Below are 19,265 nucleotides of genomic sequence, written 5' to 3' on the forward strand. Positions count from 1 at the left end.
ATTATTATTTTTTCTTCTCTTCTCTCTCCATATGATGTGTATATGTGTGATGCTCTGTATTTGTTTTTAGGGTGAACTTTTAACATTCTGTCAAGGGTCTACAGATGAAAAATAGCCTTTTGTGCTAATTCTGGCACGTTTACATTTGTTTATTAATGTGCATTGCCCCGTAAATAAATAAACTAAACTAAACGTTCCACAAGATCAACTACAAACAGTGACACTTCAAACTCATATAAAACCTCATGCATGTGCAAATTAATACCTGCTCCCCTAAACCTTCCCAGTTTCCGTCTTTCCCACCCTCACTGTCACCCTCTATTTTTACAAGAAACAGAACTTTATTAAATACATCAGTTTAAAATAAAACCATGAAACCACTTAACTCTCCCCACGGCGACTTTACCCCTCCCGAGGGGGTGGGGTGGGGGTTTCGAAGGAGCTTGGTGCAGTCCGTAGAACACCGCGTGTTGCACCCCGATCCGTAAGGAGAAATACAAGCTGCGTGTCGTCGGTTCAAGGCTCAAAGATTACTGCACATGACAGTCTCAAGCACAGAAAAGAAGGACAGCAATAATAGCTTGTTCAAAATGGGCACAGTCCATACGCTGGCATGCTCTGACCGTTCAGCAATTAGATGACTCGCACAATAAGGAACGACGGCACTCCTAACTCCCCGTCCCTACTTACTCTCGCCCTGTCCCAGCTATCTATCTATCTTCATCAGCGGCCCTAAACGACTGCGAACGACACCCTTCTCCCAATAATATCTGAGTACCGTCATGCTATTTCAACTTGTAAAAAAAAAAAAACAACAGCCAGCCCGCATCCATTCTCATTTACACTCATTTACACTTTTAATTCTTCTCACCCCAGTCTCTGAATACACAGATCCTATCCCGGTGTTCCTCATTCCCAAATCAGCCTCATTAATTAATTGTCAGTACGGTGTTCAGTCTCATTAATTAGTTGTCAACAACACTCCAAACACAACGCACATCACAATATATTTAAATACTTTCTCTCGCAGTTATATCGTCGGGTAATTATACTGTATATAAAATGCGGGCATCAGGGAGTCGTTATTAATATGCGAGGCATTGAAACTGCTTTTGAACGATCGGTCGATCGCGTTATAGTTTCACTTTCAAGAGACGCGATCGCACGAATTATGTTTATATGCAGGGAAGTCGTGGCCTAATGGTTAGAGAGTCTTGACTCGTAATCCAAAGGTTGCGGGTTCAAGTCTCGGGCCGGCAGAAATTGTAGGTGGGGGGAGTGAATGTCCAGCGCTCTCTCCACCCTCAATACCACGACTGAGGTGCCCTTGAGCAAGGCACCAAACCCCCAACTGCTCCCCGGGCGCCGCAGCATAAATGGCTGCCCACTGCTCCGGGTGTGTGTTCACGGTGTGTGTGTTGGATGGGTTAAATGCAGAGCACGAATTCTGAGTATGGGTCACCATACTTGGCATTATGTCACTTCACTTCACTATATTATGGAGCGACAGTACTTACCACACATTTTACAAGATCAGATGCTTGTCAGTGGTGCTCAGGATTTGTAAATCATTCGCCATCATCCTCATCTCTCCTTACTCTGTTTATGTGGTAAGTGAAATCTTATGTACTGCAGTGTAACAAGCTACAGCTAGCAAGGAGCTAACCATGTCCCTTTAGTGGCTCGTGTTATTTTAGTTGAACGTGTTATTTGCTTTCCATGCCTTTCTGAGTAAAGACACCAACCCATCCCTGCACTTCACATCCCCTGCACAGCCTGGAACATAACATTTATTTCCATGGTCTGCCATTTTCGCTGTTGTCCGCGCTTGTTTATTTACAATACCTGCAGAACTTCTGATGATTCGGCTGTGTAGGTTCAGCTGGCGGCTGGCCTAGAACAAGGGCGGGTTTATGCAAACGTAGGAGGCGTAGTGATCCCGACTGTTGCTTCACAGTCGGTGTTATGTTCTGATTCGCCTGTTTTTCAGCTTCCTGCTCTAGCGAGGGCAACTCCAAGGGCATTTCAAAAGCTCTCTGTCTCTGTGAGAGGAGAATAAATTCCGATTTATTCTGCAGATGCCTGGCTAAATGACCAGCCTGTGTTTCCTCAGCAAAGACACCCTGTTAACCTCATGCCTTCCATGTGTTTGTCAGTAGACTGAATGGCAGAACAAATCAAACACTGCTCTTTTTATTTTATTCCTGTTTGTGCTGTCATCTATTAGACGGTACTTCAGAGTCTGCAGGAGGTTCTCCAGGCACCCAACTTAAAGCTCAATACGGTCTGTTCATCTCCCAAAAGCCTTCCAGCAGTCTTCTGGGTATTTGCTACTGATAGCCTTCTGAAGAATGAACGGCTCTCCTTGTGACGCTTCGCATAAGGAGCCTCTGTTTCTTCTGCCCCCCTCTGTGGAATCAATTTTTTCCACATCGTATTCTTTGCCCAAATAATTATCTTTAACGTGCCACTGGGATGATGTTTCGGTGCTGAAGGCTGTCTCTGTGCTGGCCAGACCTAATGTGCGTCGAAAGACCGGGTCACTCAGTGTGGGCTCACCTCAGGCTGTGACAGCTGTGCTCTTCAAACCGGAGAATGCTGTGAAGGGGGGGCGTTGCATGAGAAAAACCTTGCAAAAAGCCCCGAACTTCAGCTGTCTATTAGTTCGTGGACATGTCGATGACGGCTAAGGGAACATGTTCTTTCTCATTATGCTGCTTTTCTCATTCCTATACTAAAAACCTTGTCACCATTATCATTTCTCTTGCTTTATTGTTCATAACGGGCCTGAAAAAAAATGCCTAATAGAAGAGAACATCTCTGGTCTGAACCCATTAATATAGAGGTTAGAGTCGCAGTTATCCGTGAGAGGTAATATCCTGCTATATGGAAGGAAGGTCATAACCATCGTCTCATTTGTCTTGTCTACTTCAAAGGACACCAGAGTAGCGCTTGCCTAATGTTTTGGAATGTTTTGGATGAACTCTGTCATAAAACTTGAAAATCATTGTGTTGTAGGAGCTCGAGAGAGTGACATCTCTGCAGACCAACTTGCAGCTGGCTGCAGTCATCTGCACTAATGCACGAAGGTCAGAGAGCTTTTATCACTGTCAAATTTTGAAAAGCTGGTTTAAAGGAATAGTACAGCTAATAAATAAAAGCTGTGTTTTCATTTTTCACCCATATGTTGTTCCAAAGAACATTAACTTAAATGTGGACAGAAGTTTTCTTGTTTCAAAAAGAAAACAAAAGTGCATAAAAGTATCAAAAAGGCCTGGGCGATTCCAAGGATTCTGAAATCACATGTTAGCTTTGTGTGAGAAACAGAAAATGCAAGATTTACATTATTCATTCCAGTGAGCAGTTTTATCAGCGAGTTAATAAATCTTTCAGACCGGTTCTATGAAAGAATCATTTAAATCCTTTATTAATTTCTTCACTTTCCCCATGAACTCTAAAGAATATGCCAAAGGACTCGTGCATGGTCACAGTGTGTGGATGCATGATTTTTCATTTATTTTTCTCCCAAAAAGCTAGAATACAGCACAATAGACACAAATTCTGTAATTCTGCTTTTAGGCAGCTTCGTTCTGCTAAAGAAGGCTTCACTGAAGCCAGCCTGGGGCTGTTAGCCAATCAGAAACGACGACAGCTGTTGACAGGATTGTTGAAGTCTTTGAGGACCATAAAGACTCTGGTAATCACTTCATCAACATTGTTAATGGCTAAACAGAGAGTTTCAGTCCTCTGTGCATGTTAATTTCCTTCTGCCTAGTTTCACAGACACTCTTTGCTTCTTTTACAGCAAAGAACTGATGTTCGACTGAGTGAAATGCTGGAGGTACCTTGGCACAGAAATCTACACAAATGCACACCCCATATTTAACAGATAATTGGACTGAGATTGTCTCTCACACCCACTAATTGTGGTGTTTGCTCTCTTTATGTCTTCCAAATGTATATTTAATATCAATTTGTTCTGTCATTGTGAGGGTAATGGTAGAAATCTAACATCATTCATTAAACTGTTAGCTCAGTTGTTCTAGTTGAGTCCTGTGAAAATGTCTACTGATATTCAGGTAAAATGGAGTGTTTAATTTTACAGGAGGAGGACTATCCAGGCGCCATCCAGCTGTGTTTAGAATGCCAGAAGGCTGCCAGCACATTCAAACACTACAACTGTATAAGGTGAGTGGAAAACCGCTGACTGGATTGGTGAGAAATCCAGATTCTGAAGTTCACTAAATGATGGCATCAGGCATGTGCATGTGTGAATATAATGGAGTTTTCTGAACTGCCTTTTTAAATCGCTTTAGTTCTCTTTTCACAAACCGATTATGCTTGTAAAATAGCTATTCATTTAAAACAGTAGGGTTGTATACAGTCTATATCCATACAGCATCTTTTTCTGCTAACAGACATTCAGGTGTTGCTTGCAAAAAGTCTTAATTAACAGGCTTATTAATGCTTTGTCCTATTTTCAAAACATGCAAAAATTGCCTTTTTTTCAAACTTCATCCTTGTAATATCTATCCATTATCCATATATCCATTATAGCAATTATATCCATTGTAATATCGTTATCCATTATAACTTGCCATGAGGTTTTGTGCAGATTCTGACTGTAAAAAATGATTGTGAAGCAGGTACTGCACTAATGTATACAGTAATGCCATTTTCCGTTATTGTTGTACTGCATAGCCTACATATTTAGCCTTCGGGAAAAAATGCTGTTCATGTTCAATATACTGTAACTGAATTTATACTATAGTCGACCTTTTCAGATTGGCTGAGTTGCATTTAATTTGACAGCTTCTGCCAAGGTAAGGCCACTGTTTATCTCATGGTGTACTGTATAATGATGTCTCAGACTTCATTTGATACAGCAGTTCCCAGCTCTGTGGCTGCCTCCCTCTGCTGCCCACTGTTTTGATGGGTCACATGACTGTTTCTTTGACAGGGCCCATGGCCACCTCTTTGGTGTCTCTAATGGGCTTCTTAATTTATGTGAAGTAAAGAGTGTGTATAGATTTAAATCCTTTTAGGTCCCATGAAAAAAAAAAAAAACTTTTGTAGTCAATTATAAATGACTGTAAAATGAAATTTTGATTTGAATGTGATGATTTTTGCAAGCCACATCTTTTTTTTTTTCTTTCCTCTGACAAAGTCTTTTTCACTTCAACTCTTTGGGAACAAATTACTGTGTGTTCTAAAAATAGCAATATGGATTCGTAGTCATGCTGTCTCCTAATGACATTACATTGCTTTTATTGCTCAAGATGTTCTCAGTCTGGCATAAAACCGTTTGCAATCTGTGTAGACGGATATGGTAGTTAAGCTGTGAAGTTTCTTCTGTGAGTATGAGGGTGAGAAATAAATGCACCTGTTTGCTGGCCAGTGATTGATATGTCACGACCCGCACTAATGGAATGTCTTTATCTCATTTGGATGTGGCCTAACAGCCAGGGAGGATGCAGTCAGTTTCGCTCAAGTAAAGGCTACTAGCAATTGTTCACTAGTCTTTATCTCTCCGTCTCTTTTTGTCACTCTGCATCGCTGCTCTGTTTAAGCTGGCACGGGAAGTTTTTGCTATCTGATCAGCCTCCAGTCAGCCTGCTCTGCACACATTGATATCCATGCAAGTGCATGGAAACCTGCCCAATGTGACTTCCTTCTGTTTAAAAGCTCTCTTTTTGAAGGAAGAATGGAATGAAAATTATTTTTTCATATTTTCTGACCAGCTACTGAGGTATAGGTTGTTTGCAATCACGTGGTTCTGATGACACGTGAAATGCATCTGGAGGGCAGGAAGTGATTTTTCTCCATAGGAATCAGTAGCAGAAACTCGAGATGCCTGTGTTTTGCTTTGGTTTATGGATGCTCAAATCGGTCAAACCGAGAAAACACAAGGAGCTTTTATCGTGTACTAAAGTGTGTTGTTCATAAGGGAGGAAAAGTCAAGAAACCGACTTAAAAACGCTGTAAAAAGTGTCTTGAAAAGTGTGTGCGGTCAGGAGGAGACGAGTCCGATAATGCTCGTGTGTGCAAATGGTTAATATAAGATAATAATATAATAAGATATTAATACAGATATAAATAAATGTGACACAGTCAGAATTCACTCAATGCTAAACGCCACACGTAGACACGATGTAAATAAGATATTATTTGCAGTTCAGAGAGCTTTGCTGATTATAAAGGAACCGTGAGATCAGCTTTTTAGTGATTACATGGAAGCGCTATTTGTTCGCTTTCTAGGCTGTAATCAAATCAGAATTTAAAGAAGTTGTTTTCGTGCTGCTAACAGGACCCACGGCCACAAACCCTGTACAAGGAGCAAAGTTTCCAGAGAGACATATATCCCACATCCATCATATAAATACGGGATTCACTTTAAAAAATAGCTTTGCAGTCAGGGTTAGGTGCTTAGCATATACACTGCAGGCAAGTATTTCAATTTAGTTAAAAAAATCGCTCCTCTTTATAACTTAATGATCACGTAACATATGTTGTGTTTTTCTGTTTACTTTCTCTTGTTATAGTGCCTAAACCAGTACAGACTTTCCTTCCTTTTTCAGTCACTCCTGACACATTGCTGCATACAGGTTTTGTGTACGTGGATCCTGTTAGCAGCACACAAAACAAAACTTTAATTCAGATTCTGAATTGTTTATAGAAAGCGAGTAAAAAGCGCTTCTGTATAATCACTAAAAAGCCGTCACTCACTTCAATTTATTACAATCTCACAATGTTCCGCTATAATCAGCGAAGCTCTCTGAACTACAAATAATATCTTATTTAGATGGTGTCTACTGACGTTTAGCATTGAGTGACTTCTGACTGTCTCACGCTGAATGCTTGAGAGTTGGCAGCCCTAGATTATGTATTTATACCTATATTAATATCTTAATATATTATTATAACTTATATTAACCATTTGCACACACAAGCATTATCCGATCAGCTCCTCCTGACCGCAGACACAGCTTTACAAGCCACTTTTTACAGCGTTTTTAAGTCGGTTTCTTGACTTTTCCTCCCTTATGAACAACACACTTTAGTACACAATAAAATCTCCTTGTGTTTTCTCGGTTTGACCGATTTGAGCATCCATAAACAACGCAAAACACAGGCATCTTGAGTTTCTGCTACTGATTCCTATGGAGAAAAATCACTTCCTGCCCTCCAGCTGCATTTCACGCCACAGCAATGACGTCATGTGCAAACAACCTATTGAGGTCAGTTTGGATAGTATAGTTCTGTTGGTAGATGCCATAACTACATATCTGGCTGTAAAAATGATCTTTTTTCATTAGTAGCCATGTATTGTATTTTATTTTATCCACAATGCTATATGGAGGAGGAAAACGGAATTGATATTTTGCTGCTTTACTCTTGCATCGTAGCATTTTCTAATAAAGTTGATAAAGGAGAAAAGTTTATTCCCATTTAGCCATTGGCATGTGTTATTTTTGGACTCTGCCCTTGTTTGTGCACTTCAGTTGTTGGACCCAGAAAGCTGTACAGCCACAAAATCCTGCAATGAAGGAGATGTAAAAAAAGGAACCAGTCCCATTTTCCCTGTCGCATTTTGCAATCTAGCCCTTTAAAAATGATTAGGGGTGAGATTGGATAGATCGAATGATAGATAGATAGATAGACAGACCACACTCCATAAGGCACTGTCATTTCTGCAGCAGAAGTAATAAGACCTGCAGCGGGAACATTTGGGAAGCCAGGCTGTCTTTATAAAGGCATAGCTTTGATATAAGTGAGCTGGGAACAATATGGAGCTGATTGGCCACTTGCTCTCCCTCCTCATTTACTTGTTTTTGTAATGATGCATAATGTACTCTGTCATATGTTTGTGCGTTACTCAGATACCCAGTGAATATCAAAGGCATTTTAGGCTTGGCGTACTGGTGTATTAACACTGTTCTTCAGGATGTAGCAGCCATGTGTTTTGTCATGTTGTTTGTCCACCTTCCCTAATGTTTTTTCAGCCAATTAGTCTCCAAGCAGTGAGGTAGGTGAAAACGGCTGTCTGCGGGAAGTGTGACGTTAGCCTCTGCATTACTCATGAGTCAGGTTGAATGGTTCTTGAAATTTGCACAGAAGTGTGAGAGTGAAGGGCTGTAATTTTCCCCCTAATTTATAAACGTCTGCTTGGCATCATGAGCTGCGACGCAGATAGATTTAGATGTAGTACTAGTTTTAGATCATGTAACAGATGTGTTAATGTTAATTAATTAATGTTAACAACATCCGTATTACGTGACTGAGTTATAGTGTGTATTAGCGTGTAGATTTCAATTTCTGTACAGTCTAATCTAATTGTCATGCCATTCGAATTTAATATTAAGAAATTCTTTTAACCCAAAAAGCAAATTATGCTCCCTTCGAAATGGTTTTCTTTAGAATACAAATCTTGTGTAATCCCAGGCTATCTGTAATCAGAAGCACATTTAAAACTGGAATATAATTAAATTTTATTCACATGTGTTTCATAAACACACAATCCTTTCTGGATTACAATCAACCATCAAAATGATATATTCAATTACTCCAGCTGCTGTGAGAAAAGACTATAAACGATTCGCCACCTGCAGGATCCTCACATGCGTTAGCCTAGTAGCCGGGACAACTTCTTTATGTTTACAGACGTGACGTAATGATGCAGCGCCATGCTCAAATTTCCTGTGAAAACCTACCCGCACCACTCAAATTAGAAAACAATATTATAAGCTAACCGTTATGAATCGGGCTAAAGTAAGGCGGTATTTTTGAACACTGGCTGGTTATGTACTTGCTCAAATATTGATTTTTAACCAAAACAAGCTTAAAGAATAAACATTTCCTGATAATTTACTCACCCCATGTCATCCAAGGTGTTCATGTCTGTCTTTCTTCAGTTGCAAAGAAATAAAATTTCTTGTATAATAAAAATCTTGTCAATAAAAAATAATTTTTTTTTGAGTGGGCTTTGGACTTCAATGGTGGCCAATGATTTGAATGCCAAAATGCATTTTCAATGGTGCTTCATAAGGGCCGAGGAGTAAGAGCCTTATCTAGTGATACGATTGTACATTTTCTGAATTAAAAGAAGCTACAAATAGCTACAAATGCTTGGCTTGCTCTAGCTCTGCGATGCTCATGCACGACTTTACACATAACGTAATCATGTTGGAAAGGTCACGCGCAGTTAGTTCTTCGTCTTTGTACTACGTTTAAAAACTCCATCTCATTTTCTCCTCCAACTTTAAAATCATCCGACATCGCTGTTTTACCTTTTTTGTAAAGGGCATTTGACTTCACATGTTCGCTTTGTAAACACTGAGTCAAAATGTCTATTTTGGTGAGTGTTTACATAAAGACTGTCAGTTATGTCTTAAATGAACATAAACATTGGGAAAGAAATCAAATTTGTGTCAGTATAGTAGATTCGTGCCTTCTGTCTTAAAGAGGCACCCGTCTAATAGACCCTTTGCTGACTCTGTCATTAATGTTAATCAAACAACAAATGAATCACTTTATAACTTTAATAAGAATCAATGTATATTTAATTCATACAGTGATGCAGTGTTTTAAAGTTGAACCATTTTGACAACTAATTGTTTAATGCGACACTGTTTTTTATTCTGTGCAAATAAGTCATAGTCTCTCAAAATTGGGACGATCGCAATTCAGATCGTGGATTGTGATTTTGCGTTGATATGATATTTTGGGAAGATCTTCAGGTTTTGTAGGCCTCTTTGGGCAGCATTCAACTACAAATCTTGGTCTCACCTCTTGAACTTTGTTGCAGCTTATGTCCTTTGACTTTAATAAGGCTGTGCGCATCTGGATTGAGCCACTGCCAGTTGAACCACTAAAACATTCCTTTTGACTGCAAACTCATCCACCTGTTTTACAATTCAGAGCACTCTTTCAGGAGAGTGGAGTACTATTCAAGAGCCACAGCCCCTGTTAATAAAAGCATGTTTGATGGAATCTCACGATTTGTATAGTGATAGCACTGTGGTTTGCTCATTTCGATCCCTGTAGGGAAAAGTGATAAGATGTATAATTGGATGCATTGAAATTGTAAGCTGTGAGGTGTTTGTGCGGGCAGGTATTGATGTCACTGTGGGAGAGTGAGCTTTGAATCTGAGCACAGGAGTTTCAGAAGGGACGTACTCAATGTCTGAGTTTAGGGAGTCTAGGAATACCTGCGGTCAATATCACGGAGAGAAATGTCACTTGGTTATTTCCTTACTTCTAAAGTAAAACTTTATTTCTTGCCTTTGAGATTTGAAATTCTAAGATTTTATTATACTCCGGTTTAAGATCTGTGTCTCTCTGTGCTTTTTAAAATGCTAACGTTTTAACAGACCTACGGAGAATGAGAATTGACAGGGATACCATAAAGAAGAATACCCACTGATTTGTGAACGCAAGCAGTTGCAAAACGACTCATGCTGTCTGTGGGGAGACTGTCAAAAGCTGGATTGCTGTTGGTGTGCTTGTCAAAGTAGCTGCTAACTGACCTTCAAATAGTTTTTCTGGGGTTTTAGAAACAATCCACATGTATCAGCTGAATTTGGAGAGTATAAAATGCAAGGTGTCTCATATTTTGAATTGTTTTTTAGCTGCACTTACAGTACACTACCTTCAGAAGTTTGCGGTTAAGACTTAAAAAAAAGAAAGAAATTAATACATTTCTAATAAATTAATAAAGTCACAGTAAAGATGTTTTAATTACAAAAAGCATACTTCAAATAAATGCTGTTCTTTTGAACTTTGTTTATGAAAGAGTTCTGAAAAATGTCATGTAAAAAATGTAATGTGCTTCTGTAAAAATATTAAGCTGCACGACTGTTTTCAGCATTGAACTGATAGGAAGAAATGTGACTTAAGCATCAAATCGTCATATTAGAATGATTTCTGAAGGATGTGAAACTAAGACTGTAAAGGCTGCTCAAAATTCAGCTTTGCATTTTAAAATATGTAAAAATAAATAAAAATTGAATTGTAATAATATTTTGCGATATTACTGTTAGGGCTGTCGCGATTCGATTCAAAATACCGGAAGTGGCGCATTTCACGGACGATAATCCATAAAACACATTATTAGATTATTTTCCAAGGCTGCATGATATATTAAACCCATTTAAAAATCATAATTAAGCATAATTGTGAATTCACAAATGGTATGATTTAATTAAATAATTATATGCGATGCAGATCACACAGTATATGCGCTTTAATTATTTCCATGCGTGCAGGTTAAGTTCGTGCGTCTCACAGCGGCTCCACAGAAACTGTTATCATTTACATGTGGAGCGTCTCAAACTCATCTCTGCATGTTGTTGTGAGTTTGGGTTTATTATAACCTTCATCTGGGAACGCAGCGCGCACCATTTCATCAGATTCATAAGGTAAATCATTTATAAATCTACACTAACAGGAGAATACATTGCGATTTCAAAATAAAAGCTCAACCCCTCACTCTGAGTTACACGGTTTGATGTCCACATATTCATGGAATTACAGCGGCTATAGCATTTCTGTCCCAAAGAAAGGGCCAAATATTAAAGATTAAGTGTACGTTTGAATTAAATGGTGCTTGGTCAATATTAAATAGTAATGTGGCCGTCGGTGCCCCTGCAGGCCTTTGTTGTAATGCATAATCTACATTAGCTCTATTGTTTATTATACATGTATTTTAACAGTTTTGTTCAATAAAACCATATGATTTCTTGCTTTTGATACTTTATTTGAACGAATTATTATGGCATCATTGCTATTATATATGAACTTGAAGTAATTTTAAAAGCTATTGTTCACTTAAATCAATTTGTATTACCACAAAAAAAAAAAATATGTATATAATTATAGGGCCCTATGAAATCCGTTTTATTTCCAAATTCAGTTTTGTTAAATTTTATTAATCAAAAAGCCTGTCTAATTAATTGAGTTCTACAGTTTTATCTGTTTTCCATTATTTTCTGGATTCCATTTTAATGGTTCCATTTAAATTTTAATAATAAAAAGCGTCTCCAATTAATTGATTTTATATTTTAAAAAAGTATTTTTTCAGAAATACTGCACATTTACATTTTTCACCTAAATAAATTCTGGTAAATAATATTTCTGGTAAATACTCCTTTAAAAAAAAGTGTTTTTTGATTTTAATTTTATTATTATTGGACTAGAACACATGAATATAGTGTCATTCTCACACTATATTGTGGGAAGTCGCCTAATGGTTAGAGAGTCGGACTCGTAATCCAAAGGTTGCGGGTTTGAGTCTCGGGCCGGCAGGGATTGTAGGTGGGGGGGAGTGAATGTCCAGCGCTCTCTCCACCCTCAATACCACGACTGAGGTGCCCTTGATCAAGGCACCGAACCCCCAACTGCTCCCCAGGCGCCGCAGCATAAATGGCTGCCCACTGCTCCGGGTGTGTGTTCACGGTGTGTGTGTGTGTTCACTGCTGTGTGTGTGCACTTAGGATGGGTTAAATGCAGAGCACGAATTCCGAGTATGGGTCACCATACTTGGAAGTATGTCACTTCACTATGTCACTTTCAGAGCTGGGTAGTAATTGATTACATGTAATCTGGATTACGTAATCAGATTCCAAAAATGAAGTACTTGTAATCAGAGTAAATTACATTTTAAAATACTCGTAATCAGACTACAGTTACTTTTTTATGGATTACATGATTACATATTATTCACACAATAGCAATAAATTATTCATAAATAATTGATTCCCCCTAATTTCTCTTTTTCATCTTTTAAATTTTCCTTTCTAAAATAGTCTACCGAATATATACTTATTATATATGTATAAATAGTCCAGTCTTGCGGACATTCACACAGAGATCAGTCATTAGTCAGGTGGCGACAGCATTTGACCACTGGATTTACAAAAATCATTTCAGGTTTAAGAAGGGTTTCAACATTGCATCAACTACTGATGAACACATTCATTTTTATTTGAATTATTACTCTGTAGGTTTTTTAACCATGTATTATTAATTATAACTAATTAAAATGCACATATTCACATTATTTCTTAGTCACATGTAATGCAGGCATTCCAAAACTGTTTGTCATCTAAACTTTGTTTACCAAATATATTTGCTTTAAGTACCCCAGAGATTTTAAAATAAATATTTCAATAATTAAGTATCACATTTGCATGTTCACGGTTTCTTTGATGTTGATTAATGATCACATGGCATGCAGGTAAATAAAAATATTTAATCTTTTTTAGTAAGTGTTTTATTTAAAACAAAGACTATAGAAACACAAAGACTGTTCACTCCTATACTTATGAATGGGAGAAACTGCAACACGCAATATGGAGGAATAGTCCCACCTTCGAAATGAAAGAGTCAAATTTCCCAAAGAAACCTGACTAGACCAGCCAATGCATATGCACAGTATAAGCAGGTTATGATTCAGCATGCGCATTGCCTGGTCTAGCCTGAAAAATAAGCTTTTTAAACGCTATTTGAGTATAAGAAACAACATTCATGGGGCAATTAATTTCAGATTTTTGTTGCTGATTTGACATAATGTGAGTTCAGCGAGCAGTGTTTGAGATTTCAGGATTCCCCTGTTCATTAAGATTGTCTTGTATGAGCTGACTGGAGGCGTTGCAAATATGGCCGCCAAGTGAAGAGACTTTCCTCGAAAGGGAGTTCAAATAAAATAAAAAAAGGGAGTTTGTTTTAAAATGATTTATTTTAATTAAATTTTTTTATGATTTAATGAATTGTCAGCTTTTCATTAAACTCACAACCCACCTGCAGTTCCTTTACGAACCCTAGTTTGGGAAACTGTAATATAATGTTTAATGCACTTGAAATTACAATGAATGGAACAAGTTTTCTTACTCTTTGCATTTTTTACATCATTATGGTACAAGATAATGCTATTTAAATCAATGTGATAAACGAGTTAAATCAAAAGTAATCTAAAAGTAATCTCAAAGTAATCTGATTATATTACCTAAAATGTGTAATGTAACAGATTACGTTACTGACTACAATTTTTGTCATGTAATCTGGAATCAGTAACGGATTACAATTTGTAAGTAATCTACCCTGCTCTGGTCACTTTACTATAATAGTGAACTTTGATTTCAGTGATTTGGACTATGAGATGGACACTTGCTTCTTGTACTCTATGTTGCACTTTACTTTTGCTTTAAAAAAAGGATTTCATAGAAATTTGGATTTCATTTGGTTTAATAAAATATTTTTAAAGTAAAATTGTTGATTTTTTTTTTTTTTTTGCATTTAGATTAATTGATTAATCTGAAAAAATTAGTCAATAGAGTATTTTTGACTAAATAAATGCAACATTGGTAAGCATAAGATACTTTAATGTAAAAACAATTAAAGAGCCTAATATTTTGAACAGCAGTGTGTGTTTTATCTGCCACCAAAACATAACTATTTTCTGTGCTTTATCATAATTCTAGAACTGAATGCCGTGTTTTGCTTTTATATGTCCAATTCACATGGGAACCAGGTTTGATTTTGCATTCAATGTAGTTTTTAATTACCCTATTATTTAGCAGCAACCTTTTTTGCAAAGCCTGGGTCAAGTTCTTACGGTCCGGATGACTTTTTCGATGTACAGATAAATATTACATTAATTTATCTAATGCTAGACAGTTCTAGACAGTTGCAGAAGTTTAGAACCAGTTGCTTTTTTTGGATGGGAAGTTTCAAGTTCCGATGGTTACAGTATGTGTTCCTACGTCAAACACCTATCTCAAAAGATCAAGAGAAATTTAGTTTCTCGTGAAATGACAGCTTTAAAGTCAAAGCAGATGTCCATCAGTTGCTTTCTTGGCATGAACCTTGTGCTGTTGCAACATGAAGAAATTGTGATTCACATGTTGCTTCATCTTAAAAACTTCTTCAGTTTGCAGACTTTCACAGATAAACCTGTTTTGGATTTTGAGGACATCTTTGAGACTTTTTCAAGTAATTGCTTTTCCTGCAGCTAGTTATAGACTATATATCAGCGCTTATCCTACCAGCAATGGATACCTTAGTTGTCTGCTCGATCAGGTGGAAGAAAGCGCAGTTAATTGGAGAGAGACGTAAGCCGCAAAAGAGCCCAGCGGTGTGGTTTTACAGCCCAGCACACTCAACTTTTAAAAACACTACCCACACATCCAGCTACATCCTTTAATTTAATCACATCTAACACCATTGGCCCCATGCTATTAGCAAAGGATTTATGTTCCGAAACTGAAATGGGGGGGGGGGTCTTGGCCTTTCCTCTCTGCGCTTTCTTGCCTAATGGTATGATAATGATAAGAGACCGTTTGAATGGAAATGTTTTTATTGTGCAACGGATCCTGTCGCGAAAGCTCATTAAAATGTGATTTTGCGTGGCCTTCCCGAAGGATGCGGCGAGGCTCAGAGAGGCACAGTGGTTACGAGCTGTGAGTCGGAAGTAATTGATCCGCTCGACGTGATGCTGGGTTTACTCTGAGGGCCCTAAAGGAAAAAGGGGACCCACGTTGAGTCAGAGCCCACTTTGATGGATTGAGGCAGACTAAAGGACTTCTGCATCCTCCCATCAGCCTTTGCAAAAACTCATCCTGGACATCAGAACTCAAAATCATTTGTCTGAAGGAATAATTTTTTTCATGAAAAGGTCATATCCTCTCCTGCCGGTTTTTTTATAACAACACAAATAGATTGTTCCATATTAAAACACCTCCTGTTTTTGCCCACCAGCCGGGTGGTGGTATACGTATGCGGTTCCTTATGTCAAGAATCGTGCGATGTGGAAAAATTAGAGCAATTATAAAAACAGTTTTCTGGAACACCTCTTTTTGCATCCAGTGCCTTCAAAGAGAAGGAAAAAGGGAAACATGAGGAAAAGGAAGAGGCAGTTTAATTAAAGTTTTATGCATTCCGTCTAATCTTTCAACAACACTGGCCCAGAGGGGCCGGGCAATCCCTCATGTCAAGCTGAGTTAGCTTGTGAAATAAAATACAGTTGTTCTTAATTGTCAGATCATGATTATGCGTGGCCACCGGCAAAGTTGCTGCTAGTATCATGTTGCTCCAAGTCTCAGCTGGTTCCTCGTTCCTCATGGTTGCCCAAAGGTTTGCTTTTTTAGACACTAATGGGATCAGATGGGTCAGATTTTTTTACTCTAATTAGGGCCCAAGCCAGTAAGGCGCAGGGCCCTATTGTTCTTCTAAGGATTATTATTAGGGCCCAAGCCAGTAAGGCGCAGGGCCCTATTGTTCTTCTAAGGATTATTATTTTTTTTTTTTTTTTTTTTTTTTTTTTTTTTTTTTTTTTATTTCAATCATCCGGGCACTTTTGGGGGCCTTAACGTGCCCGAAAACTCTCGAAAATTGGCACGCACATTGGAACCTGCGGCCATTAGGACGCCGCTGAGGCTGGGACCCGGGCGTGGCACAGGGGCTCTACGGCGCCCCCTGGAAAATTGTCAGAAAACTTGATGTATAGCTCACACATACTTGCACGTATTCATATGAAACTCGGTACACATATAGAACTCATTGAGCTGAACAACTTTCACGCAGCATGTCTTAGGCTCCGCCCAACAGGAAGTCGGCTATTCAGGGCTGTTTAAAAAGCGCATGCTCTGGAATTTGATATACTCCTCTGAGGATTTCCATACGATTGCCACCAAACTCGGTGAACATGATCTCAGGACATTGGGGACGCTAAATTGCGAAGATATTTTTGATATGTCGAACGGTTTGCCCGTGGCGAGGCGATGAAGTTATGGCGAAAAATGAGACCCAGGAAATGCCTAATAACGTCCACATACATTGTATGATGTAGATCAAACTTCAGTGATTTGTTCTTTGTATGATGCCGATCGGATAGATGTGACTATTATGACTGAAAGTTATAGCGCCACCAACTGGCTGCAGGAAGTGTGTCGTTTTCAAAATGCTTTGAATTCAGCATCTTATTTTTACTCGATTTGCTTCAAACTTCACCAGAATAATGTCAAAACACGGCCGATGTAAAACTGTGAAGGGAAGATTGATATCTAAAATTATGTTGCCATGGCAACGTGTCAAAGTTGAAAATTCGTTTCTGGTGATTTTGAGGCAGATAACATGTTTAGAATGTCATGAAACTCAACACACATATGAGTATTAATGATAGTTAGACACTGGAAAAAGCTCATATACGGGCGTGGAAGAGGCACTCTATAGCGCCACCTTTTGTCAAAAATGAGGGGGTTAGTTTTAGCTACAGACCCCAAACTCGGTACATAAATTGTTCTAATTAATCCGGACAACTTTCTAATTTACAGTCATTAGCTACGACCAACAGGAAGTCGGCTATATTTATTTTAATGTGGGTTTTTTTTAAAAACGGGCTGTAAACAAATTAATACTCCTCCAAGCAGAAACACGGAAATCACACCAAACATTTTTTATCATGATGCCAAAATACTGAAGATGCTAAATTGCGGACGGATTTAGGATATCTTGAACGATGATTTAATGGCAATTTATTAAAGTTACAGTAAAAAAGATCATTTCTTTTTTTTTTTTATCTTTTAAGAGCAGCTTCCAAACACTTCATAAAAAATTACATACACAGAACAATACAGTCTGAGGATATGTGATTAATTTTATGAATTTACAATACACTATGCAGAGGAGAAAATTTGAAAACTATCAGAGAGTTAGACTTAGACTGCTTCTGAGTGAGAGATCCCTGTCAGCCTGCAGCTGAGTGAGGGGTGGGGGTGGGGTGGGGTGTGAGTGACTGTGTGAGTGACTGTGTGGATTGAGCCAGTGGGTGAGAGAGAGAAAGAGAGAGAGAGGGTCTGTTTTTTTAAATCTTTAAAAAATGCTTATAAATCATTAAAGATTTTGATAACACTTTATAATAAGGTCTCAATTCTTAACATTAGGAAATGCATTAATTAACGTGAACTAACAATGAAAAATATATTTTTACAGCATGTTAATTCTTCCATGATAGTATGAACTAACAAAGAACAATTTTTTTAAAGCATTTATTAATCTTTTTAATGTTAGAAAATTAGTCATGTTCAAAAGATAAACTTTAAAATGTAATAATATATAAACACATTTTGGAATTAATATTGATCAACATTAAATGGTATATAATTATTAATGATTATATATATATATATATATATATATATATATATATAATGATAGCTACAGACACCAAACTCGGTACATAAATTGTTCTTATTAATCCGGACAACTTTCTAATTTACAGTCATTAGCTACGACCAACAGGAAATCGGCTATTTTTTTTTTTTATGTGTTTTTTTTTTTTTTAAACGGGCTGTAAACAAATTCATACTCCTTCAAGCAGAAACCAAAAATTCACACCAAACATTTTTTCACATGCTTCCAAGATACTGAAGATGCTACATTGCGGACTGATTTAGGATATCTTGAACGGTGATTTAATGGCAATTTATTAAAGTTACAGTAAAAAAGAACACTTTTTTTTTTTATCTTTAAAGAGCAGCTTCCAAACACTTCATAAAAAATTACATACACAGAACAAGACAGTCTGAGATATGTGATTAATTTCATGAATTTACAATACACTATGGAGAGCAGAAAATTAAAACTATCAGAGTTCTCCTATCACTGTGCTTCTAATGTTTGCGGTAGGTGACTGGGTGGGTGACTGACTGTGTGAGTTCAGTGAGTGTGGAGGGGGAGAGAGAGAGAGAGAGAGAGAGAGAGAGAGAGGGTCTGTTTAAACTTCTCAATAAAATCCTTAAAAAATGCTTATAAAGCATTAAAGGTTTTGATAACACTTTATAATTAAGTCTCTTTTGTTAACAGTAGGGAATGCATTAATTAACATGAACTAACAATGAAAAATATATTTTTTACAGCATGTTAATTCTTCATTGATAGTATGAACTTACAATGAACTTACAATGAACAAAATATTTTTAATATTAGAAAAATAGTCATGTTCAAAAGATAAAACTTTAAAATGTAATAATATATTAACACATTTTGGAATTGATTTTGATAAACATTAAATGGTATATATTTATTAATGATGTAAATTAACAACAGTTAAATAATGTTGTTTTTAACATTGGTTAATTCACAAATAACATTAAATATTAACAATATATGTTTTACTTTATTCATTTGTGTTAGAATAAATTATTCATGTTAGTTAATGGAAAAATAAATCATTAAAAAATGCTTATAAATCATTAAAACCTTTGGTAACT

At 37.4% G+C, this 19,265-nt stretch overlaps 1 protein-coding gene across 2 annotated transcripts in view; it reads left to right on the plus strand.

Moving 5' to 3' along the window:
• The window catches only part of vps50 (VPS50 subunit of EARP/GARPII complex), a 122,038-nt gene that overhangs the window by 15,477 nt on the left and 87,296 nt on the right, over nt 1–19,265 (plus strand). For both annotated transcript variants that reach the window (XM_079441954.1, XM_079441955.1), the window contains exons 6-9: nt 3,019–3,089; nt 3,580–3,697; nt 3,806–3,841; nt 4,106–4,188. In XM_079441954.1, coding sequence (XP_079298080.1) covers nt 3,019–3,089; nt 3,580–3,697; nt 3,806–3,841; nt 4,106–4,188 — 308 coding nt within the window. The remainder of the gene's footprint in view (nt 1–3,018; nt 3,090–3,579; nt 3,698–3,805; nt 3,842–4,105; nt 4,189–19,265) is intronic.

This window comes from Barbus barbus (assembly GCF_936440315.1).
Source record: "Barbus barbus genome assembly, chromosome: 19".
NCBI lineage: Eukaryota > Metazoa > Chordata > Actinopteri > Cypriniformes > Cyprinidae > Barbus > Barbus barbus.